Genomic DNA, 24,755 nt, shown 5'->3' on the forward strand with positions numbered 1-24,755 from the left:
AAAAGTAATTTTTAAAATAAATATTTCTTACGCAAAAAACCTGCAAAAAGTGTAAAATTTGGATTTATTTAAATGTTTATAATTTAATTTAATAAATTTGAAATAAAAAATGTGCGTAAAGCATGTTTAATGTGGTGAAATAGCTTGTTGAAATGTTCGAATTTTGAAAATTTTTGAAATTTGAAGGTGAATATCTTGTAAACTAAGCATCCTCTTTCCAATGGTACTTTGAGATCGCGGCGCCAAAGAAATCGGAATTGAATCGAAATTGTGTAAATCAAAACCTTATAAAAACAGAATTAGGTGTAATATATGTGCCGTTAAAAAATATTCGTCCTACAATCTCACAGTTTTACATTTTTTATCCTAACTTCAAAAATAGCTATGCTGCCTTATAGTTTTTTATTTAAAGGTTTTTATTTCAGTTACCTTCAAATGCAACACTGTAATACGAAAAATTGTTGAGGGCAGCACTGACTAATAAATGAAAACAAACATCTGTCAAAAATTAAGACTGAACGCATGTGTTTCTATTTTTTTTTAATTTGTCGTATAATTCAAAGATTTTTTAAAATAACACTATGAGTGACGAGGAAGAGCAATTTAATCCCAAAGCACATAAGAAACTATTGCAAGGCATCAGCAGCCTGGGCAAAGCTCAACATATTAGGAAAACAACACGTAATGAACCTATACGTCAGCAGGATGAGTTTCAATTGGTAAAACCTGGAGACGAATTAGCTACACGTTATCCAGTTGGCTTGCATGATATTGTAAAAGTTTTGCAAACAACTAAGAAACATGTAGAAGCCGGAAAACAACTGAAAGTTGTACAGTCTTCAAAAAAAGTACTTGATAAACCACTAGAAATCCCGCAAGCAAATCGTCTTAAACGAGGACTCGGCTATGATAAAACGAAGAAAAACTTGGGACGTTGGGACGCCGTTGTGTCTCAAAATCGTAATGCGGAAACTCAAGTATGTATATATATAAATATTTGAATTGTTTAATTGACATACATTTTTTTTTGTTTTTAACTTGAGGTTTTTCCTCTACGGTCCGAAACCATTTATGTTGATACGTCATTATACCGTAAACCATTGGAACGATCGCTTAAGTCTGAATTAGCTATCGAGTTAGAAGCAGAACAAGCGCGCCTAAAGGCCGCAAAGCGAGAATTAGCAGGTGACACAGAGAATGTAGAGGAACTAGCCAAAAGAGAAGCAGAGTTATTGAAGAAAAAGTTAACACGAGACGAGCTTTTTGCGCGCCGTAAAGAGTTAGCATACTTAAAAATGAGAGAGTCCCAAAAGTCACTAAAAGCACGCAAGCAAAACAAAATAAAGTCGAAAAAGTATCACAAATTGCTTAAAAAACAAAAAATGCAAGAGCAAATCAAACAATTTGAGATTCTGCAAAAAACAAATCCTGAGGCAGCTTTGGAGAAATTGAATGAGTTAGAAAAGAACAGAGTTTTGGAAAGAGCTAGTTTGCGTCATAAGAACACTGGGACATGGGCAAAAAATTTGCAAATACGTGCAAAATATGATAAGGACGTAAGGAAGGACTTGTCTGAACAATTGCAAATTAGTCGTCAATTAACGCAAAAGAAAATCGATAGCGATGATGACACTGATGACGACAATGCCACAAAGGCTTCCCACATCAGCACTGAAAAAGAGTTGAATGAATCTGATCCCTTCAATCCATGGACGCGTTTAGAAAGCATTCAAAAAGACGGAGGTACTAATGAAGTTGAAGGTGAAAACTGGAGAAAATATTGGCTGGATCGAAACGAAAATGAAAAAATGTTGGATGAATATAAAAAGCTTTTAGTTGAAGAAGATATGTCTGATGACGAACAGAAAAAAATCAAAGAAACAACAGAAAACGATGAAAAGTTGCTAAATGAGGTTGATTCAAGAAAAAAAGCTACTAAACAGAAAGTGAAAAAAGCTAATAAAATGAGTAAAAAGGTGGTAAAAGCAAACAATAGAACTGCCGTGGTCGAAGAAGAAATTAAATCTAGTGGAGCTGGTGAATGGTTAGTTGAAGAGACTAACATTTGCAATTCGGAAAATATTTCCAATGATACCAATATTGATGATATTTTTGATAAGCAAGAGGACAAAATTAAACAAAAGGTGACTAAAAAAATGAGAGAATTATCTAAAAAGGCTAAGCTTTTAAAAAAGACTCAGTTGAAGGATACAAAACAAAAAAAACGTCTGAAAAAGGATGAACTGAAGAATTTAAAAGATTTATCCTTTAAAAAAGAATTGAAACGACCAATAATAGACGAAGAGCTCGGTATTGAAGAAAAGAGTAAAAGCAATGTTGAAATCAACATGGACAATTTTAAAAAAGCTTTGGATAGTCAGGCTCTACAGACTGAACCACCAACAATTGAAATAAAACCTTCCACAATTATTGATCCAAACAAATTGACTGATGTGAAACTTAAACAACATATAAATAACTTCATTGGCTTGAATGAATCTATTGGTGCTGCAGACGATGACGTGGACGTAAGTGGCGATGAAGATAATGATAAGGTTTATTTAGATCAACAAATGACAATCAGCCAAGCATTTGAAGACGATGATATTATTGCCGACTTCACCCGCGATAAGGCTAAAGACTCGGAAGTAAAAGACGCAGAAATCGATTTGTTTATGCCTGGTTGGGGTTCATGGGCTGGCGCTGGTATTTCCGCTGAGCGACAAGCTGCTATTAAAAACAAACGTCTAGTTCTTAAGTTAGCTAAAAAAGAAAAGCGTCGTGATGATAATAAAGGCGGCCTTTATATTAACGAAACTGCGAGTAAACAATTACGTTCTCATCTTGTTTCTGAAGTGCCATTCCCATTTACCTCTGTAGCTGATTATGAAGGAAGTATTCGGGCAACTATTGGACGAAATTGTGTTCCGGAAACCGCTTTTCGTATGCTAACACGACCGGCGATCATAACACATAAGGGTCAAGTAATTGAACCCATGGATCAAAGTGAAATAACAAAACCGCAGCGCAGGTTAAGACATGTAGTTGATAGAAGGATAGCAAGAATGAATGAAAATCGTCCCGCAAAAATTGTTAAAACAAAAAAAAAATACTAAAAAAACATTTTAAAAATGAGTATGTATTAATATACATTTTTGTCTTTAATTGCCATTTCGGCTATACAGCTTAACTGATGTTGAGTGAAAAACCTCGTTTGTTAAAATAATTGGTATACAAATAAAATACAATACAGGAATATAAGCAATCGTGTAAAGATTTGTAAATAATAAATTTTTAATTATTTGCGAACTGCAATAATAAGTATAACTATCTTGAAATAATTATGAGCTTTATTAGAGATCTAAACCCCTTTAAAGATGTTTAGACTACGAATAAGTAGATATTTTGGGTAAACGTGTATACATATATACATACATGTACAGTGTCGGACAACATATTGGACTGATGGCTATGAATGCTAAAAACATGTGGTATACTTCAAATTAAATTTTGGATATTAAAAAAGTACTTAATTATAAAGGCATATTGTTTATTTAGCGAAACAATGAAAATTCATATATTTATACCCTGAACAGGGTATATTAAGTTTGTCACGAAGTTTGTAACACCCCGAAGGAAGCGTCGGAGACCCTATAAAGTATATATATAAATGATCAGTATGTTGAGCTGAGTCGATTTAGCCATGTCCGTCTGTCTGTATATATACGAACTAATCCCCCAGTTTTTAAGATTCGGACTACTATAACATATAGCTGCCATATAAACTGAACGATCGGAATCAAGTTCTTGTATGGAAAACTTTTGCATTTGACAAGATATATTCACAAAATTTGGTATAGATTATTTTCTAAGGCAACAATGAAATCTTCGAAGAAATTATTCAGATCGGTTAACTATAGCATATAACTGCCATACAAACTGAACACATAGTTACTTAAAGAAATGCACCTGTGAAGGGTATATAGGTTCGTTGCAGCCGAAGTTAACGTTTTTTCTTGTTTTTTAATAGTTTACATTTTATACGAAAGAAATTACAAGTACCCAATATTCACTGCGACAAAACATATTCCTGTTATTTTCTGACGATTTTGCATTACCTCCGCAATTTGAACAATGACATTAAAAATCAGAAGAAATTAATAACAAAAAGTGACCATGGCTAGAAACAAACATTCAATTCTATTAAAACAATTAATTACTAGTTGAATGAATTATCACAAAAAGACATTTGTAACAAATTTTATATCAACAAATCCACAGTGACCTTTATTATAAAAAAATTTAGGGACAGTGGATCTGTGAAAACTAGCCATCGTGGAAGACGACCCAAAGCTAGAACACGACATGATGATTCAAAAAAACTTAGAGATCTAAAATAGTTTCCTGATATGTCGGCAGCGAGCGGGGTTAAAGGTTTAAATTTGAAAGTTCAAGCCGTACTGTACAAAGAAAAGCGTGTGCAGGTGGGCTAACAAGTTTTGGGGCAGCTAAAAAGCCTTTTATAGGAAAAAATCGACTAAGAACATTAAAATGTGCTCGGGAACACGTCAACTGATCAGTGAAACAATAGAAAACAATACCTTTTTCTGATAAATCAAAATTTAATTTGAAAAATTCAGATGGAATGAGAAGAGTTCGCCAACCAAAAATAAGAGGTCAAATCCCCAACACTACCAAAGCTCAGTTAAGCATCTTGGAGGTGGCAATGTGGTATGAGGAGTTTTTCCGGGCTTGGCATTGAACCTCTTCGTCGAATCAATTGCAATATGGATCGACTGATATACAAGGATATCCTTGAGAACGTGATGCTTCTTCATGCCGAGTGGAATATGTCACTTTCATGGTCGTTTCAACACGACATGACCCAAAACACACGTTGAAACCAGTGGCAAATCTGTTCGTAGCTTAAAATATTAGTGTCCTAAAGTGGCAAGCTCAATTGCCGGATCTCAATCTTTTTGAGATTCTTTGACATATAAAAAATAGAAGGATAGACAGAGAAGAAGTGAATGGAGATGAAAACAAATTGTTCGAAGCTGAAAACAAGCCTGGTTAAGCATTCCACAAGTAGTTATTAACAATATTATAGGTTCTATGCCAAATAGATACAGTGAAGTAATAAAAAAGTATGGTTATGCTATAAAATAATAAATAAAAATCATTTTATATATAAATAGACCCCGACATATCCAATATACATAAGTATGTCCTGCATGCAATGAGTCTTCGCATGACACTGGACACCTCTTTGCATGCTCTGCCAACGACCCGGATATGGATATCCCTTACCATGTCAACGGGGATTGATACCGTTACAACAACAACCTTGATGAAAGTCAAATTCGGGTATTGAGGGTAATTGTGGAGAAAAATATTGCGGTTTTATTTTTTTCAATAATAAAATACTATTTTATCTGGCCCTTTTATAAAAAAAACTTCTTAAGAGCTTATCCGTGCGATTCTGTACTGTTAAACAGTCTCAAGTCTCTAAATTTGAGATTTTAAGTTAGAGACAATTTTTGAGACGATTTTGCTATTCTGTAAGTGACAGAAGGAGGATGGAGTCATGTGTAGAAGTTCACGCAAGTGAGGAAAGTTCTCTGATCGCCATTCACTTGGGAGTGGCCAGAAACGATTCTTTTGCATATGACTCAAGCAGCTCACGACTTCCAGTCTTTGACCAAGTATCCTCTGGGTAGCCTAAGAACATCCGTTTGAAGGCGAGCTAAAGTGAGAAGGCGAAACATCCCCTGCATAGGGTTGTGCGCTGGGTTTGGGACCCGCCACGTAAAAAAACACTCCCAATGAAAAGGAACAACAAGCCTCGGATGAGTGACCCCCCTTTTGATGACGACCATGGCAAACGAAATAAGGACTACGAATTGAGGGCATGCACCTGGAATGTCCGGTCCCTTAATTGGGAAGGTGCCGCTGCCCAGCTGGTTGATGTCCTCGTGAAAATAAAGGCTGACATCACCGCCGTCCAAGAAATGCGATGGACGGGACAAGGACAGAGACAAGTAGGTCCTTGTGACATTTACTACAGTGGCCATATAAAGGAGCGCAAGTTTGGTGTTGGATTCGTGGTGGGAGAGAGACTCCGTCGCCGAGTACTATCATTCACTCCGGAGAATGAACGTCTAGCCACAATCCGCATCAAAGCGAAGTTCTTCAACATATCGCTGATTTGCGCCCACGCCCCGACGGAAGAGAAGGACGATGTGACCAAAGATGCCTTTTATGAGTGCTTGGAGCGCACTTATGAGAGATGCCCCCGCCACGATGTCAAAATCGTGCTTGGCGACTTTAACGCCAGGGTGGGCAAAGAAGGTATCTTTGGCACTACGGTCGGTAAATTCAGCCTCCACGACGAAACATACCCAAATGAGTTGAGGCTGATCGACTTCGCCGGGGCCCGAAATATGGTTATCTGTAGTACTAGATTCCAGCATAAGAAGATACATCAAGCTACCTGGCTGTCTCCGGATCGAAAAACCACCAACCAGATCGATCATGTTGTGATAGACGGAAGACACGTCTCCAGTGTTTTAGATGTGCGTGCGCTCCGAGGTCCTAACATCGACTCGGACCACTATATTGTTGCAGCCAAAATTCGCACCCGCCTTTGTGCAGCAAAAAACGCACGCCAACAAACTCAAGGAAGGTTCGACGTCGAGAAGCTGCAATCACAACAGACAGCCGAACGTTTTTCTACTCGGCTTGCACTCCTGCTCTCTGAGAGCACTCATCAACAACTCGGTATAAGGGAACTGTGGGACGGAATTTCAAACTCCTTACGTACAGCTGCAACCGAAACCATTAGTTTTCGGAAAGTGCAAAAGAACAGCTGGTACGACGAGGAGTGCCGTGTCGCAGCGGAGAGAAAACAGGCTGCCTACCACGCAACGTTACGATCGACCACAACACGTGCGGGATAGGATAGATACCGAGAGTTGAAGAGGGAAGCGAGACGCATTTGCAGACAGAAAAAGAAAGAGGCCGAAATGTGTGAGTACGAAGAGCTTAATAAGCTGGCCGACAGGGGTAATGCTCGAAAATTCTACGAAAAAATGCGGCGGCTTACAGAAGGTTTCAAGACCGGAGCATACTCTTGTAGAACCCCCAAAGGTGATCTAGTTACCGATGCCCAGAGCATACTTAAATTATGGAGGGAAAACTTCTCCAGCCTGCTGAATGGCAGTGAAAGCACAACACCGGGAGAAGGCGAACCCGATTCCCCAATCGATGACGATGGAGCAGACGTTCCATTACCCGATCATGAAGACGGCGAATAGCAATTACCCGCCTGAAGAACAACAAAGCGGCAGGGGCCGATGGATTGCCGGCCGAGCTATTCAAACACAGCGACGAAGAACTGATAAGGAGCATGCATCAGCTTCTTTGTAAAATATGGTCGGACGAAAGCATGCCCAACGATTGGAATTTAAGTGTGCTATGCCCAATCCATAAAAAAGGAGACCCCACAATCTGCGCCAACTACCGTGGGATTAGCCTCCTCAACATCGCATATAAGGTTCTATCGAGCGTATTGTGTGAAAGATTAAAGCCCACCGTCAACAAACTGATTGGACCTTATCAGTGTGGCTTTAGACCTGGCAAATCAACAACCGACCAGATATTCACCATGCGCCAAATCTTGGAAAAGACCCGTGAAAGGAGAATCGACACCACCTCTTCGTCGATTTCAAAGCTGCTTTCGACAGCACGAAAAGGAGCTGCCTTTATGCCGCGATGTCTGAATTTGGTATCCCCGCAAAACTGATACGGCTGTGTAAACTGACGTTGAGCAACACGAAAAGCTCCGTCAGGATCGGGAAGGACCTCTCCGAGCCGTTCGATACCAAACGAGGTTTCAGACAAGGCGACTCCCTATCGTGCGACTTTTTCAATCTGCTGCTGGAGAAAATTATTAGAGCTGCAGAACTGAACCGAGCAGGTACAATCTTTTATAAGAGTGTACAGCTGCTGGCGTATGCCGATGATATTGATATCATCGGCCTCAACACCCGCGCCGTTAGTTCTGCTTTCTCCAGGCTGGACAAGGAAGCAAAACGAATGGGTCTGGCAGTGAACGAGGGCAAGACGAAATATCTCCTGTCATCAAACAAACAGTCGTCGCACTCGCGACTTGGCACTCACGTCACTGTTGACAGTCATAACTTTGAAGTTGTAGATAATTTCGTCTATCTTGGAACCAGCGTAAACACCACCAACAATGTCAGCCTAGAAATCCAACGCAGGATAACTCTTGCCAACAGGTGCTACTTCGGACTGAGTAGGTAGTTGAGAAGCAAAGTCCTCTCTCGACAGACAAAAACCAAACTCTATAAGTCACTCATAATTCCCGTCCTGCTATATGGTGCAGAGGCTTGGACGATGTCAACAGCGACGACGTTGCACTGCACTCCAGCTCTGAAAGTATTCGACGCAGTACCCGCTGCGGGAAGCAGAGGAAGAGGAAGACCTCCACTCCGTTGGAAGGACCAAGTGGAGAAGGACCTGGCTTCGCTTGGAATATCCAATTGGCGCCACGTAGCGAAAAGAAGAAACGACTGGCGCGCGGTTGTTAACTCGGCTATAATCGCGTAAGCGGTGTCTACGCCAATTAAGAAGAAGAAGAAGAAGTAAGTGACAGTCACAAAATTTATTACATTTCATTATTCAGAGATGTTTTTACACTTGAATGATAATAAATATGTCGATAACAAATATTAAATTTTCTATAACATAGTCAAAAAACATAATTATCAATAAAAATAAAAATATTTGTTGACTTTGTTTCATAATATTTACGAAATTTATGTAAAATTGATTTATTTTTAACCTTTTCGTGTTTGAGTTGCTTACAAATATAAAGAAACGACAATCGATTAATATCTATGATGATCTCTATTCAGTATATTCAAAATGGCAGACAAGACTTCTTTTTAGTTTTGTGACCTGCTAACTACCAGGTCTCAATATTTTGAGACTAACGCTAGAGACTGTTTAGTGAATAGTAACTAGTCACAAATTGAGATTTTACCTCAAAATGACTCAAATAGAGTCTAGAGACTAGTTACAGAATTCCGCTATAAAAATACTTCATAATAACTGTGTTACGGCAACTCTGCTAAAAGTGACACTGCTGAGTGCACACCTTGTACTGTCAAATTGGAATTCTGCATTGTGTAAATTCTATTCGAAAAACGACGGCGACAAATATTTCGAAGCAATAGACATTATTTTAAATTTATATTTCTTTAAATAATTAAACAGTGGTTTGTTGTTGTTTTAAGTTATTAGATAGTATATAAATCGACAAAATGTATGAGCTTAAAACACTTTTACCGGAATATGATATACAATTGCCGACTTGCATGTACCCAATGAAAGTGCTCAACAATTCGGTAGCTTCAGAAGTAATTAAAGCTGACGCATGCAGCGTAAGTGTAATTTTTCTTGATGAACAAAGTAAAAGTGTGATTTAGAAGATATAAAATGTAATAATCATATTAAAGGGTTTTTACAATGGCAATGGTAATCCTCTTGCCACGTCCGCTGTCAACTGTCTTGGACCGAAGAAAAATGTGTGCGCGCTTGATTTGGACAATTTAAGTGCACAAATCCAGAATTTACTCAAGGTTAATTTTCAAAATTGATTTATCAACTAAATTTATTTTCCATTTGTGTTTGTTTGCATATATTTTTATATTTATTTATATTTTGTAGTTTTTTTTAACGCAGTGAACATTCTCAAGCTGGTCACCTAATATGCACAATTTACATCGTTTTAAATTTTTTTTAATTATTTGTTAAATATTTTTTTATACTGCTTAGTTAATAACACATTTTCAAATGCGAAATTTATTTGAAATCTAATATTTTGTTTATCTCTTAAATATTATTATTTTTATAAAAACAAAAAAAATTTAGAGGCGGACGTGGCATTAAAGATTATAGGATTAAATGATATATTTTGGCATTTATTTTATTTTTCGACATGCTACTCATGCACATAATGTTATATTTAAGTGAATCGCTGCCATTATTAAAATAGTAAAATTTTCTTTTACTAACATACTAAACTGCAAAGATTAAAGTGGCTAAACAGCTGTTAATTGTTTCTATCCACATGTTTCGAAAATAAATACATACATACATACGTAAGTACTAATGTGCACAACAATCTATTTTGATCCCACATTTGCTTGAGTATTTTTCAACAATGCAAGAATATCAAGAGGTTAGGTTGAGTTTATAATAATAATATATTTTTAACTTTTTAACACCACATTAACGCAAATGTGATATTTTACATTAAGCTAACAATTTGACCATATTTTTCAAATCATAGTCATCTAATGATGTCGATTCCGTATGCGCACGACAAGAAAAAGTTTTAAAACAATTACAAGACCTCAAACAACAAATGGCCAATATTCGCGCTTCCCTTGGTCTCTGCCAAAAAGGACCTCAGCACACTGGGCAAACAAGTTTGCGGAATGGAGGTTTACGTGAGGTTAGTACTATTCTTAATCGTTTCCCAATACGCTTCACTTTATATGAAATGTTAACATATTAGGAGCCTCTACATGATATTGTTATCAATGGGCACCCTAATTTCGTTCCATATGCCCTATTAGCATTGAAGAATGCTTGGAAAAATCTTTTCACCATTGATGTGAGAACCTTTAAACATTCAACCATGCCTGATATTGGAAAAGACGCAAGTGAATTCGAAAAGAAATTGTCACAAGTGAAGATAGACCCATCAAAACCGAAAGTGAAAGTGTCACTTATTTGGAAAAACTGTAATCAAAAATAGTCAGTTTATACGAATACTTTTTAAAACACTTTTTTTTTATTTTAAGGCGAACATACTGAAATGATCAGTTCACCCACTATGTACGTTCCCATTTATGGAGAAGTTAATATTATTCGGTATTTAGGTCGTGTCGGACCCGAGGAATACCGTTACGAAGATTTACCCAACTGCAACGAAATCGATGCTGTGCTGGACATATGCTATCAATTGTTGCGATGTAATACTACCAAAAGTCGCGCCTCAATGCTACGTGCACTTAATCTTCGGCTAGGCAAACAAAAATATTTTGGTGGTGACAAAATAACTATTGCTGATGTTGGTGTTCACAGCTCATTGAAGCGTTTGCCGGCAATAACGTCTAAAGACCTTACACCAACTTTGACTGAATGGCAAAAACGCGTACAACTTGTTACACAGCTGTAAAATAAGATTGTAATAATTAAATATTCTTGTACTTGGTACATTCTTAATTATATACTCGTATGTGTAGTAAATGAATACAAGTGTTTTTTTTTTCTTTTGTAAAAAAGTTAACTTTTATTGCAAATTAAAAATGCGCATTGTTTGTATGTTCCGCTTAATTCTATGACATAGCTTTACCCAGAGAGGGCGTTGCTTAATAATGTAAAAAGTCACATTTAATTGTAATTGCAAAGATCTGATCTTTGATATTTGCACTAAAATTTTTTTTAATAACAAGGTGAAATTTTAAATTTCACTCTCATGGGCTTTTCTTCTAATTGGAAGAAAATACCCACAAATATAAAAGCCAAAAGCGTTATATTCATCTCTCATATTTCTTACTTTCAGTCTATTATTATTGTCACTTATATATAAGTATATTGTTTAAAGTAAACGTTAGCAGAAGTTAAGATTTCTGCTTGCACTTAGGTGAAGACTTGACTCTTTAATATTTCGTTGTTAGGCTGGCAGCCTTTTAAACTTTACGTATTTTCTAACAACATCGCAATTATTCAAAGGCGATTATTAGCAGCGCTCGCGCAAGGGGAGACATTTGTATTTGAGGACTTCACAAGATTGTCTGACATCAGTTAAGTACTACGCCATTTGGCTCCAAACACATACAAGCTAAACGAAGGTATTGTCCATCTTGTTGAATTAATAAATGAGATTGATTTCTCCGACCCAAACTAGTTAAATTTGCTGCTCATCATTCAATAGCTAATGGTTGATAAAACCACGATGATATTTTATGGTTTTAAACAAATGTAGTAGTTAAAGGCTAGTGTTAGCGCTCAAAGTTAATATATAGGGGATCATATTGTCGATTTGCACTTGCCCTATTAAATTGGAAAAAAATAATTCCTCAATAACGTCCGACTCCAAGGCAGCTAGTGGTAAAAGTGTGATTATTAGTGTACTAAAACGTTCCTCTGCTTGTTGCTCGTCATCCAATTGGCTAGCAATATGTTTCCGAAAACTGGATAGTACATATAGTTGTACACGACGCACAAAATCTCGCACATTGCGTTCACGCTTTCTCAACAGCATATGTGGATTGAAAAAAATAGCGAGACGTAGAAAAGCAAATTCCATATCATCCAAATCTAATGCTAGCGTCTCTTGAATGTAGGAATGTATGCGTGCTATATGCTCACTGAGTTTTCGTATTTTTTGTGGTTCGATTTTGTCAACCTCTGCCAATTGACGTACATTTGCCACGAGTGTGGTGATAATTGTGGTAATTGAAAGACTTCGCACTTGTGCCAATGCTATCGCTAGCAAGCCAGGCCAGCTAGCTCGCAACAATTTGATTTGCGTACGCCCATCGAGTTGATCGAATGCTGCTATTTTACGCATCCAATATATGCTAAGGAAAATTACACGGGAACCAGTTTCGCATATATAGTGCAAATTGAGATAGGCGGACATTAATGTGGGGGTTTGCAGATTGAAAGCAGCCTGAGCACTGGTCAATATTTCGTTGTCGAAGATACATTCATTTGCAACGAATTCTTTTGTATTTGCCACACCAAGTATTGTTTCAGCAACTTCATATTCATCGTCTGCGCTGCTGTCTGCAAGTTTGAGGAGAAATAAACCAATTATTTTACGAAAAATAGAAAATATGAGATATATACAATACGAGTAGCGTTCCTTGCATAAACTTGAACCGAATAAAGAAATAATTAAGGAATGTTCATTTAGTTTTTAGAATGGCATGTAATTTTAAAGTTGGTTGTATCACTTTAATAGTTAACAAATATCAATGCACGATATCCAAATACCAACCTTCGCCCATGTCGTCATCAGTTATTTCATTTTTGATAGCTGGGGAGCTGCCCGCATTACCATTACCAGCTGCTAAGGACAAACGGTCCAACTGATTTTGAATGGGGATCAGCAATTGCAATGCTTTCTCAATGACACATCTATCCAAAGCTGTTTGTATTTGCCCGACTGCTGTGGCAGGACTGTGTATCGCGTCTATATTGAGATTTAAGTTTTGTGTATTGTTATTATTTGCATTGGTGGTTAAATTTTGCAAACACGTGGTGCTACTATTGTCCATGGACTCATCATCATCGTCCTCTTCATCATCAGCTTTCGGCAAGTCGGGGGAAAAGTAAAGTGACTGGGGCGGTGGATTTTGAATGGGAACCTGTTTTTCTTGTTGGAAGTTCTTTGCATTTTCTATAACTAAAAATAAATATGCGAATAGTTAGTTTTAGTTACGCATATGCTATACACTTTTATTTTACTTTGTCTCATTTCGGCAAATGTTAGATGAAAAGGTAAAGGTGGAACTGAAACATCTGTGTTGTTTACAAATGCTGAAAATAATAAATAATCTCACTGCAAATAAGGAAACATATAGAAAGATAATCTTACCTTGTCTCATTTCCGGCAGAGTCATATTATAAGAGAATATAGAAGGCTTTGAAGTAGTTGGTGCCTCAGACTTGTTGACAGTAGCAGCGTTTGTAGTTAGATTGTGACCGAAGAGCAAACTCCCGCTACCCGTTGCAGCATTGTTAGCACCCAAAACGGCGGCAGCTGCCGCAGCATTGGTCACTGTTGAATTGGATGAACCAGAAGAAGAGCTTCCGGCGAACTCCTTCTTATCAACGATCGGTTTACGTTCATGTTGAACAGCTGTGATAAAGTAATTGTAAAGAAATAGTTTAATATTGAACACGGCGAAATAATTATAAATAAATGTGATAATGAGCGTGAAAATGCTACGTAAACTATCATCGTACTACTTATATATTGAGCATTTAACTACAATCAAACTCTATTACTCCTATGCGTAGACATTTCTATACTTCTTTTTATAATAATTTATATACCATATATATTTAACTGATTCAGTAATGCATCAAAATCAAAATTTCATAAATATCAACATTCAGGGCGTGCTAATGGCTACGAGGCCGAAAACAGTTTGGAGGTCATTTATTACTGTTATAACGACTAAATCAATGCTTGGCCCAATAAATAGACATATACAACCTGTTAAGATAAGTATTTTTTACTTTTAAGTAGAAATAAACGTTATTAAAAAATCCAAATAAAGACTTCATATATAGTGAGAAAGTAATTGCCAAACCTCTTTTTGACCTATTAGGTAAATCTTTAGCAGGAATCTATTGGGAAATAAAATGTGTTGTCGAAATAAATGAAAATTATGTACAATCACTTCGCATTCCGCTGGCTAAACATTTCTGGAGACGGCAGAATTGACAACGATTGCGATGATGCTTGGTAACTTCACAGTTCATGGATCCTCGACACTGATATCCCAATTGTTTGCGTATTGAACGCTTGAAAAAGCCTTTACAACCTTCACATGAAATAGCTCCATAATGTCGACCTATTAGATAACATATAGTTGTATTACATTTCATTACATTGCACATTACTACAACTATACATATGCATTATCTTTGATAAAGTACCTGAAGCACGATCCCCACACACCAGACACGTTTCAATGCTCATATTGGTCGCTGTTGTTGCGTTCGTTACTCCACCACCACTTGTACCATTACCGCTTCCAGTAACGTGATGAACAATTGTTGCTGCTGTTTTGTTATCTACGAATATGGTGGAGAGTGAAATAGTAAACAATGACATACAACATGAAAAACGGTATGCGCTTACCTTCGTTTTTGAAACCACTTGCTCCCATATCTGGCGATATGCGTTAATATTAACACTATAGATTTTGTTTGGTTCTGTATATTAATATAAAACTGAAACCAAAGTGTGCCATTAATATATATACATATATTTAATATTATATCAGCTCTGTATGTACCTATGACTGATTATTCTCACTGATTTATTTGTATTCTTTTATGCTGCTTTCTGCTACATTGATGTTCTTGGGAGGTCGCTCAACTTCAGTTCATTCGAGGTCAATACTAACATAACTAACACACATTTACATGGAAGCACTTAAGGAAAGGTTAACTTTGTCACGACATATTTCCAATTGGACCATTAGAAACTTATTGAACGTACAAAAAATTACAAAAATGTGAATAATTCCACCAAAATCACTAAAATAAGCTTCCTGCACATATTTTTCTTTCCGCTGTTGCACTTGCTGTCATTGAATAGCAGGGTTGTATTGGAAATTAAAGCAAAAAATTCTTGTTGATGTTGCCAGGTATAATAATAACTATTTGATGGAAGTGATTAGAGAAAAAATAATATTTTGAATTAAGCAACGAACGAAATATTATGAATTAATTAAAATGTTTAAGCATTTTATAAAAAATTTCGAAAAATACTAATATCATTTTGAATCCGGGTATTATATGTTATGAATTTAACTATTATGATATTTGTTGTAAATTTAAACAAGCTTTTTACTTTATTTTGTGCTAGAAAAAGCATTATTTGATTACATTGGACAGAATAAGAAGTATTATTAACTATCTTTTTTATTGTGATACCTAACAATCTATCAAAAAACTTCCTCGTGAATAATTCTTTCTAGTAATATAATAAAACTCTGATATATTTTCCAAACCTCCAAATCAGCATATGAAGACAAAATTAGGCATTAAATTTTCGAAACTTTAAAAACGAATTCATAATTAAATATCTTAAATATGTAAGTGTTTTGAGTAATCCAGCTCTATCTACATACACATTCATATGTACATACGAGGTGTGTTCAAAAAGTATCGCTAATCGTAACTGACAGTTTTCTTGAGTTCTTGCCACAGGGAAGAACGGTCAATAAGAAATATTACCTGCAAGTTATGCGCAATTTGCGCGAAGCAATCCGCCAGAAACGCCCGGATTTGTGGAAGAACAAAAATTGACTTTTGCACCACGATAACGCCCCTGCTCACACACATCGCTGCTTGTGCGCGACTTTTTGGCCAAAAACAACACACTAATGATGCCGCAGCCACCGTATTCCCCACTGGCCCCTGTGACTTTTTCTTGTTCCCTAAACTGAAGAGGCCCATGAAAGGACGACGTTACGCTTCTCTTGACGAGATAAAGACGGCATCGACGGAGGAGCTGAAGAAGATAAAAAAAAAATGATTTTTTGAAGTGCTTCGAAGATTGGAAAAACCATTGGCACAAGTGTATAATATCTCATGGGGATCACTTTGAAGGGGACAAAATAGATATTAATGAATAAATAAATAATTTTTGAAAAAATACAAAATTCGCGATACTTTTTGAACACACCTCGTACAGAGCAAACAAGAAAAAATATAAACAAAAATTGGTTAATAGCAACAATCAAATGTCAAACTGCGGAAAGTACTGGCGACGCATGTTGGCGATGAACTCTGAATATTAAAAAATTTCGCCTAATTGCCCTGTCAGAGTTCCACATACCGCAAAGTTACACATGCATAAGAATACACACAAAAATAAATTCTTACCTTATCCATATACATAGTTATGCTTATGTCTACTTGCTCGTGGACACACAATGACTGGTATGTGTGTATGTACATGGATATGTACATACATATGTATGTAAATTCCAAATGCTTCTTTCATTGTACAATTGACATTGAAATTACGGGCCGTCAGTTGAAGTCCGCGTCATTGGCTATTTATTGCACGTGCAACAAACGAGTTCACCAACTCGTCTTTTATCAATTATGAATTTATAAAAAAATGTAAAAAAGTAACGCTATTTTTGGCTATTTCGTTAATGACAAGAAAGGTACACCCTTTACGAAATGAGATGCCAATACTTTTTGAAATGTTAAATATTAGGACTGAAGTTAAAACATTTTGCAAAATTTAGTTATTTAATGCTTATAATATTAAAATTTATTATTTCTTTATTATTAAAAAAATCAATAACAATTTTTGGTTTGTATCTAAAATTTTCACGACTTAAGTTTTTATTTTTAACGGACTCTAATCAACCCCATATTTACTGAAAACTCAGTTTTTAATTATTCCGAGCATTTGTCATATTTAGTTTTACCTACCCGCTCATGTTGTGAAGGTCGTAAATAAATTGAAAATATTGAATGTATATACATACATATGTACATGCTGGCGCCATTGGCGGAGGTGACAGCAGTTCCGGTTCTGCCTAGAACTTATGCAAAAAACGACTGCGAATTTTTGAAAAAACTATGCATTACAATTTCATGATTTTTTTATGCAAGCCAACTGAATTAATATTCATATCATGTTGGCCGAGTTGGCTACCATAAAATTGCTGTATATTGTTGCAATTTTTTAATGTACATACATATGTACGACTTAAATTTCTGAGTGGATCATATTTAATGGCACAAAATTTGGTAAAATACATTATATATACATACATACATATGTATATACGAATTGAATATACTTGATAGCGATATTGCCTATAATGGTAATAACAAATTAATTTTCATGAAATGTGAGTTCATTTCTAACAAATACATATGTATGTCTGAATTTCGGCTTCTAGCCGTTACTATTGCACAGATATACTCGTATGTATTTGATTCTACAAAATTTGAAATACATATGTTTTATATGCTGCTCCTTGCTGCCACATTTTCAGAAGAAGTTCGCGCATGTTAGGGCGTATGAGTAATGTTTTCCCGCCCGATTGACCGACATACTATATGTATACATATGTAACTCTTAAATCCCCGTTGCTTGACAATTTTTTTCGAAACTGTTAATAATATGCAATAATTATATATTTGTAATAATAAATATGTTTGTAAGTTATATTAGTTAAGTAATTGCAGATAAAGTGCGTCGAAAAAGTAAATAAATGTTATAAATATGCAATTAAGTACTATTTTTATACTCCGAACTTAGCCCTTCGGCTATCGGCTGTACTATATGTATTTACGAAAATACTTGAGAAAGTATAGTGTTATTAGAACTCTGGATCAAAAACTTTAGTAAATTAAGATCTGTCGAAATCTGAGATATGTAATGATCACGTCATGCAGAATAATAAGAATGCAAAGAAACGCAAAAATAAAGAGGCAGTTTTTATTGGCTTTTGTTAGTTAATTCTTCTTCTTCTTAATTGGCGTAGACACCGCTTATGCGATTATAGTGCGCCATTCTTTTCTTCTTTTCGCTACGTGGCGCCAATTGGATATTGCAAGCCTTCTCCACTTGCTCTTTCCAACGGAGTGGAGGTCTTCCTCTTCCTCTGCTTTCCCCGGCGGGTACTGCGTCGAATACTTTCAGAGATGGAGTGTTTTCGTCCACTCGGACAACATGACCTAGCCAGCGTAGCCGCTGTCTTTTAATTCGCCGAACTATGTCACTGTCGTCATATGTCTCATACAGCTCATAGTTAGTTGGACAAAAGAATAAAAGACATCGTTTTCCTTCCATTATTTTTTGTCTAATAAGTCTAAGTGCGGAAATTCCTTCAGCTAGTGGAAAACTGTGTATTAAATACGTGACAAGTGCAACTTACAGGAATCAAAGCCAGGAAAGTACTTCGGGTAGATAAGGCTTGCTGGTTATATGGGGTATTGGGAGAGTTTTCACCTGCTTAATTCATTCCAAGCACAAGGATCCACTGTTATAAGAAAAACACGCAATCTCATTTTTATTAACATATCTCACATACATGCGAAATAAAGTCACGCAGAAGTTCGAAAATCTATATCTTTCTGTTAAGTATACATATGTGGAATAGGGTAAGTATTGAAACGATTCAACCCATTTGTAACACCCATACATACTATTAGCAGGAAAGAATTCGTTTTGAATTTCAATTATAGTACATATAAATCTCACACATTGACCGATATTTTCAGTAAAAAGTCAACTATATGCAATGGGTCCACATATACAGTACCTAGGGGTTTTAACAGTTTTGGTTCGGTTTGCGAAGTTTTTAGCTTTAAGGTGGCACACCTTAAAAGCGCTATTCGTGGAAAGTTTTATTCTCACATATTAACTAATGCTTGATTTGTATACTGGACAGTAAAAGTTTAAAATGGAATTTACTATTGTGTTAAATGGGAATTAGGCGTGGTTATAGCCCGATTTCACTTAGTTTGATACTGTGATATAGAAATGTCAAAGAAAAGCTATGTGCCGAATTTAGTTGAAATCGGTTGAGCGGGTGCCGAGATATGTGATTTCACCTAAAAGTGAGCGGTGCAACGCACCTTTTGTGGCTTAGGAGATATGTATGTACAAACAACTTATTATAGGGCGAGCTCACGTATAATTTTTCTCACAGTCGTTCCTTTCCACTACGATCCCCTGTTCCAAATTAGAGTTTTATATACATACATACATATGTACATATGTATTAATTTGGTGCTTAGTCATGGTATTTTGTATGTTTTCGGTAAATGGCGTTTTGTTGGCGTGGCAGTGGTAAGATTGTGCCCATCTTCAAACTTGTCCTCACTTTTTTGTCAGGTAACATATACATACATACACAAAATTTCCTTACGATATCTCAATATTTATTCAAGTTACGTCTTACACGGATGGACGGACTGGCAGTCTCGCGGATTTCAACTCGTCGCGTCATCCTGAGTTTAGGTGATACATACAACCATTAGGTGAAGAAAACTATTATACTCTGTGGCAACATGTTGCAAGAGAATGAAAATGTTGCGAAAGAATTAAACGATAGCTCAAAATATATTAAAACCATCTTTAAATGAGATATGGTGATATTAACTTGACCAAAGGATTGGATATAATTATATTGGGTATATATCAGCTCTGAAGCAAATCATTTTTAAGAAAAATAATAAGTTGATAATATTTTGAAACTTTTCCAATAACTAAATTTATTAAAGCTTTTAAAAAAATAAAATAATCTTAACATTCCCGCCTTTATAAGTACTAAGCAAATACAGCGAGACAAGCAATTCAAATGTTCAAGTTGTGTGCAACCGAACAGCAATACTCATAACCACAAAATGTTTCTTTTTATCATCTCGCAAATTTATTTCGCCATAAGCATATTATCTTATAATAAGCTCAAGTGGCACGACGATTTCAGGGCGCAAATTATACCACATAAAGTGCTAAAAATTACAAAAATAATATCGCGCTCTCTCCTTTACTGTTTATTCCACTTGCGTGAAATGAACGTTGGATGAAATTAATGAAAAATTTGATGGCACATAAACGACTTGAGAATTGAGCTAAGATTATGTTGACATTGGAAATCTGTAGGTTGGGAGGTATGTGAAAATATATTAGGAGAACGGAGAATACTATTAAATTGTATGTGTTTTGTATTGTTTCTCAAAGAAAGCGGCACCGCCAAAATAAATTTTTATTTGGAATTAAAAATAAAACGTTTCGATGAGAAAAAATAAGATTTAAATAGGTTAAAAGAAATTTGAAGAATAAATCGTTTTAAAAAACGATCGAACCAGATCTCTTCTAGTAGGTTCTTAGATTAAGAAATATTCTTCTTGCAGAAATTTGGTTAACTATTGATAGTTGATAGTTAAAACTTTTTTTCAACGAGAACCATTTTACGATATCAAAGGACGGCGATTTGGAATTATTTAAATATCTTACAAGTTTATTGCTTAGAAGGTAACTAGTAGGGTTCTTCAACCATAGAACAAATATTTTCTTCCAACCAAGGCTATTTTTTTCTTTATTTAGAAATCAAAACAGCCGAATGTAGCGCAACATAACTTTCAGTAAACCGTGAGTATCTCGTAAAAATATAATTACTAAAAGGCAGTGATATTGCGCATTTTGTGGTATTCTTCAAACGTTTCGCACCCCTCCACAGCAACCGCGCCTTCAGGCATATTAGCATAACAAAAAGCGGACAATTCAAGGGAAAAAACACCGTTTTGGATGCAAGTGTGACTCCAAGAAGGCCAAACTGAATGCCACTTACATAGTTTATTTAGCCACCCCTCGTGCTATGGCGTAACTCCCGATCATCCCTGAAGAAAAACAACAAAAATGTTTTTTTTTTCATTGTTAATGCACGGTATCTGTTAAGTATGCAGTTAAGACAAAAATACTTGCGGTAATGCTGTCAGCTTATATTCAACACATTGTATCATTTCGTTGTTGTTATTTCTGCGTTTATAATATGTTTTTATGACTATGCGGTTGTTACTTGCGCTTTTTTAAAGCCATACAATCATTGCACAATTTGATGTTATTAGAGTTTTGGGGTCTTCGAGTCTAAATTTATGCGTGCAAGAGAGTGTTGGGTTTTCGCAAATCATGTGTGTATTAATAGAACCGAGAAAGTCCAATATTCAAGAATGTATGTCTGTACTTATGTACGTATAAATTGGATCGTTGTAATATTATATCAAGTTCTCTGCATTCTCAGCCACCCGACAGAAGTGATTTACTCGCATTTGCAAGCAAAGTGTTTGCTAAGTAGGATATGTCAGTAAGAACTGCGGGTCCCATCTGTGCGAAGGGTGGCAGTAATCACGCGCTAAGCTGCTGCATAAATTTGTGTTCTAGAAACGAGTGAGTTTTTCTCCCGAAACTAAACTTCAAATAATACCCAATAAAACGGAAAATAATTGTTCTTGTGCTTGTACTGCCAAAACCTTTGCTAAGTTTACTTTTTGAAAATGGTTGCCAGATATTCTTCATCAGTATGCTATAATTACAGTTTTACTATTGGAAGATAAAGCACTGACTCTTCTTCAAAGGGAAGGCGTTACGAAGAGATTAAAGTTTACAAAGAAGGCGGAGTGGAGTGATTTCACGCTCGAGGGGCAGAACCATCTAGTGGTATATGGCTGCAAAATACCGGAAGGCATTGGTGCAGGTATATAGCGAGTGAGGGAGTGAGCGGGGTTTTCGATTAATAACGTCTTGAGGGGTGGGAGTGGTCCGATTACCCATCTATGAACTCGTACTTTATTTTGCAAAGGAACGTCCATACTAAGTTTCATCAAGATATCTCAATTTTTACTCAAGTTACAGCTTGGACAGACAGACATATTGATGGACAAAAGGACGGACAGCCGATCCCTCGGAATTCAACTCGTCTCGTCATCTTGATAATTTATATATATTATATATAACCCTAAGTCTACCTCGATTAATTTTAGGTTATACCGTTAGGTGAACAAAACTATTATACTCTGAAGCAACGTCTTGCAAAACAATTAGTGGATGTCCTTTAAGAATGAAAATAAAAAATAAATACCATCTGAAGGAGATCCAGTGAGCTTTCTGTATGTAGAACAGAATAAACGAACTGTTTATTTGTATACTCACTATGTATAATTCGCCATCTGACTTCTTCGACTAGTTAAAAATGGGGGATGTTTTCTGTTTCAAATATCAGTACCTGATTTGCTGTTGGTTCGGCGTAATGTATTTGTGTAAATACAATCAATTGAAATCAATACGGCAATTTTGTGGGGAAGACACAAATTGCCGGAAGTAAATTTGTTGAAATGACGTGGGAAGTAATTTGGCAATTTAAGGTGATAAAGTCAAGACACGTTGACACGTATTGAGTCAGGTGGGTGTGAAAGAGTAGGAGTATTTAAATGAAAGTCCTGCACTCAATCTGAGGTACATAGATTATGTTGAACGTGTTTGGAATATATTAATTGTTCGAAAAGTAATTTTTTTAAGCAAATTAAAATTGGTACAATTCGAAAGTATTTAAAAAAGTCTATTTGGGTTAATATCGATTGCATTAAATAGTTAGGTCAGTTTATGATCATTTATTTACTTACACATGCTGGGGATCTAAAACTGTTTTTCCAAACCGCGCTGCAGTGTCGAACCGTTTGTGTAAGATTTCAAACACGTTTTTCTCGAAACGGAATTTTTCAAGTCGGACGATATTGCGATACTCGGAGACTATTGCATGTTATTCAATTCGAATTTCAATCGTAACTTCACAGAAACATTATTTCGTTAACTATGTAAGTGTTTTTATTATTATTGCTACTTAAAAAATATATTTTTTTTATAAACTATATACGGTACATTTTTCAAATATTTAACATTTTCTTTATAGGTTTACCGTTTTACGAGAAATTGATTTCCAGCAAGTCTTGTGTATATTAACATCGCGTAAAAGAACAGAAATATATACTATATACTATATACAGAAATTCATAGGGTCTAATTAATGAATCCGCTTCGATAGAAAAACTTTCCGATTCCATCGAAACAAATTACGATGAATTATTGAAACCGTGCCAAAATTAAAATTTCGTTAATATCGAGATCATTGCAATCGCAAAATCGAAAATTTTTGTTATCCATTGATCCATTTAAAGTACATATTGAAAGGATTTCATGAAAAAATTCACTCGTTTTTATTATTGATTCATTTACAGGTCAGTTCAGTAACTTTAAGTTCGCTGGAAAGAAGGTCAGGATTAAAGGATTAAAAGACATTAAAAATTTTGGTAGGATCCACATCTCGGATGAAATTCCTGTTAAAAATACCAGTAATAACAGACCAATTTATACCATTTATTCTAGCCCAAATACAAAATTAAGCATTATACTTGTATTCAACGCCTGACCAAGCAATGGAAACTAATGAAACTAATGTCCCCCACACACCTTATTCTTTCCGCACGATGTTGATAAAACAGTTTACTTATGGTAACGCATGTTAACTACGAGTACGGTATCACTGATTGCATGAAAATTTTCAATCGGAAATTCTTTCCATAGTGAATTCGATTTCGATGCGGAATGAATGAGTTGACCCATATTATAATTCTGAATCCTAAAAGAGAGAAATTGTAAACTGAAGGGAGGCGTTTTTTGAGGGCTCTGAAGTGTCGTAGAAAAAATTATGAAAGTATTTTAAATTTCTACATTTTTCTGCTTATTAGTGTAATATTCTACTTAACTTTTACTGTTTGGACTAACTTTTAATTAAGCTGATGCTGCGGACCTAAATAAATAATGCAGTTTTTAAGCAATATATTTCACAATGTTATCTTTAAAGTTATAAAAGCTAACTGGAAAAGAATAAATCTGTAACGAATGCAACTTTTAACACTTTCCGCAATTTTAGAGGAACGGGAAGTGTGAAATGTCCCGCTATATGCGCAACTGCAGAGCTGGCGAGTGTGCCATGCGGAATTATATAAGAAAAAAAGAAAAAAAGGAATGTTATTTAGCGTTTTTTAACAGAAATTTCTTTCATTCAACAGTTTTTGGCTTATCAACATACGCCATCGCCCTTTGCCATTATCACCAACTTTTACCAACTCCTCCAATTGCACGCCGTTGTATGCAGTGGTGTGCAAGTGCCCCTGTGTGTGCGCACACAAATGGCCATCAAATGGACATTACGCTCTACAAGCCCACAAGGTGCTTAACAATGCGTAGCGGTTGGGGAGACTGCACATAGGTTGGAGGGTGCCATAATCTTATGGTTTTATCGCCACTTGTTTGAACTTTTGTTGTCGGACAAGATGTCTTTATTAAAATATAAAAAAGACGAAGTAAAGAAAATGCC

General features: G+C 35.9%; 3 protein-coding genes and 1 long non-coding RNA gene across 6 annotated transcripts; 3 read left to right on the plus strand and 1 right to left on the minus strand.

Annotated features, from left to right (window-relative positions):
- The first annotated feature begins 483 nt into the window (after positions 1-483).
- On the plus strand, positions 484-3,265 carry LOC105225240 (U3 small nucleolar RNA-associated protein 14 homolog A). The gene is made up of 2 exons (XM_011203617.4): positions 484-977; positions 1,044-3,265. Exons 1-2 carry the CDS (start codon positions 582-584, stop codon positions 3,114-3,116), a joined length of 2,469 nt encoding a protein of 822 aa, XP_011201919.2. The 5' UTR covers positions 484-581; the 3' UTR covers positions 3,117-3,265.
- Positions 3,266-9,201: 5,936 nt separating this feature from the next.
- LOC105225239 (probable aminoacyl tRNA synthase complex-interacting multifunctional protein 2) lies at positions 9,202-11,403 on the plus strand. Of its 2 annotated transcripts, XM_011203615.4 has the most exons (5): positions 9,202-9,467; positions 9,543-9,665; positions 10,379-10,543; positions 10,607-10,835; positions 10,896-11,403. In XM_011203615.4, exons 1-5 carry the CDS (start codon positions 9,348-9,350, stop codon positions 11,270-11,272), a joined length of 1,014 nt encoding a protein of 337 aa, XP_011201917.1. In that variant the 5' UTR covers positions 9,202-9,347; the 3' UTR covers positions 11,273-11,403. The 2 variants fall into 2 exon arrangements, with proteins under 2 accessions (XP_011201917.1, XP_011201918.1); XM_011203616.3 differs by lacking the exon at positions 9,543-9,665.
- A 487-nt stretch (positions 11,404-11,890) lies between these two features.
- On the minus strand, positions 11,891-15,452 carry LOC105225238 (nuclear hormone receptor HR78). 2 transcript variants are annotated; one of them, XM_011203614.4, is made up of 8 exons: positions 15,135-15,452; positions 14,978-15,069; positions 14,773-14,910; positions 14,514-14,687; positions 13,703-13,966; positions 13,573-13,644; positions 13,103-13,510; positions 11,891-12,888 (listed from the first exon to the last, which is right to left on the minus strand). In XM_011203614.4, the coding sequence occupies exons 2-8, from the start codon at positions 15,003-15,005 to the stop codon at positions 12,086-12,088; spliced, it is 1,887 nt and encodes a 628-aa protein (XP_011201916.2). In that variant the 5' UTR covers positions 15,006-15,069; positions 15,135-15,452; the 3' UTR covers positions 11,891-12,085. The 2 variants fall into 2 exon arrangements, with proteins under 2 accessions (XP_011201916.2, XP_011201915.2); XM_011203613.4 differs by having other exon boundaries at positions 14,508-14,687.
- A 3,959-nt stretch (positions 15,453-19,411) lies between these two features.
- Positions 19,412-23,607, plus strand: LOC125778815 (uncharacterized). Its single transcript, XR_007422953.1, has 3 exons — positions 19,412-21,554; positions 21,624-21,769; positions 21,918-23,607. It is a non-coding gene; the product is annotated as an uncharacterized LOC125778815 (long non-coding RNA).
- The last annotated feature ends 1,148 nt before the right edge of the window (positions 23,608-24,755 follow it).

This window comes from Bactrocera dorsalis, chromosome 5, assembly GCF_023373825.1.
Source record: "Bactrocera dorsalis isolate Fly_Bdor chromosome 5, ASM2337382v1, whole genome shotgun sequence".
Lineage (NCBI taxonomy): Eukaryota > Metazoa > Arthropoda > Insecta > Diptera > Tephritidae > Bactrocera > Bactrocera dorsalis.

Coding starts and splice junctions, on each gene's coding strand:
- LOC105225238 (XM_011203613.4), bottom strand. CDS start 15,005: ATGGGAGCAAGTGGTTTCAAAAACGAAG. Junction 14,688..14,772: donor GTGTGGGGATCGTGCTTCAG/GTACTTTATCAA, acceptor GTTATCTAATAG/GTCGACATTATGGAGCTATT. Junction 13,645..13,702: donor TCTGCCGGAAATGAGACAAG/GTAAGATTATCT, acceptor TATTATTTTCAG/CATTTGTAAACAACACAGAT.
- LOC105225240 (XM_011203617.4), top strand. CDS start 582: ATGAGTGACGAGGAAGAGCAATTTAATCCCAAAGCACATAAGAAACTA. Junction 978..1,043: donor ATCGTAATGCGGAAACTCAA/GTATGTATATAT, acceptor TTTTAACTTGAG/GTTTTTCCTCTACGGTCCGA.
- LOC105225239 (XM_011203615.4), top strand. CDS start 9,348: ATGTATGAGCTTAAAACACTTTTACCGGAATATGATATACAATTGCCG. Junction 9,468..9,542: donor TTAAAGCTGACGCATGCAGC/GTAAGTGTAATT, acceptor ATCATATTAAAG/GGTTTTTACAATGGCAATGG. Junction 10,544..10,606: donor GGAATGGAGGTTTACGTGAG/GTTAGTACTATT, acceptor TTAACATATTAG/GAGCCTCTACATGATATTGT.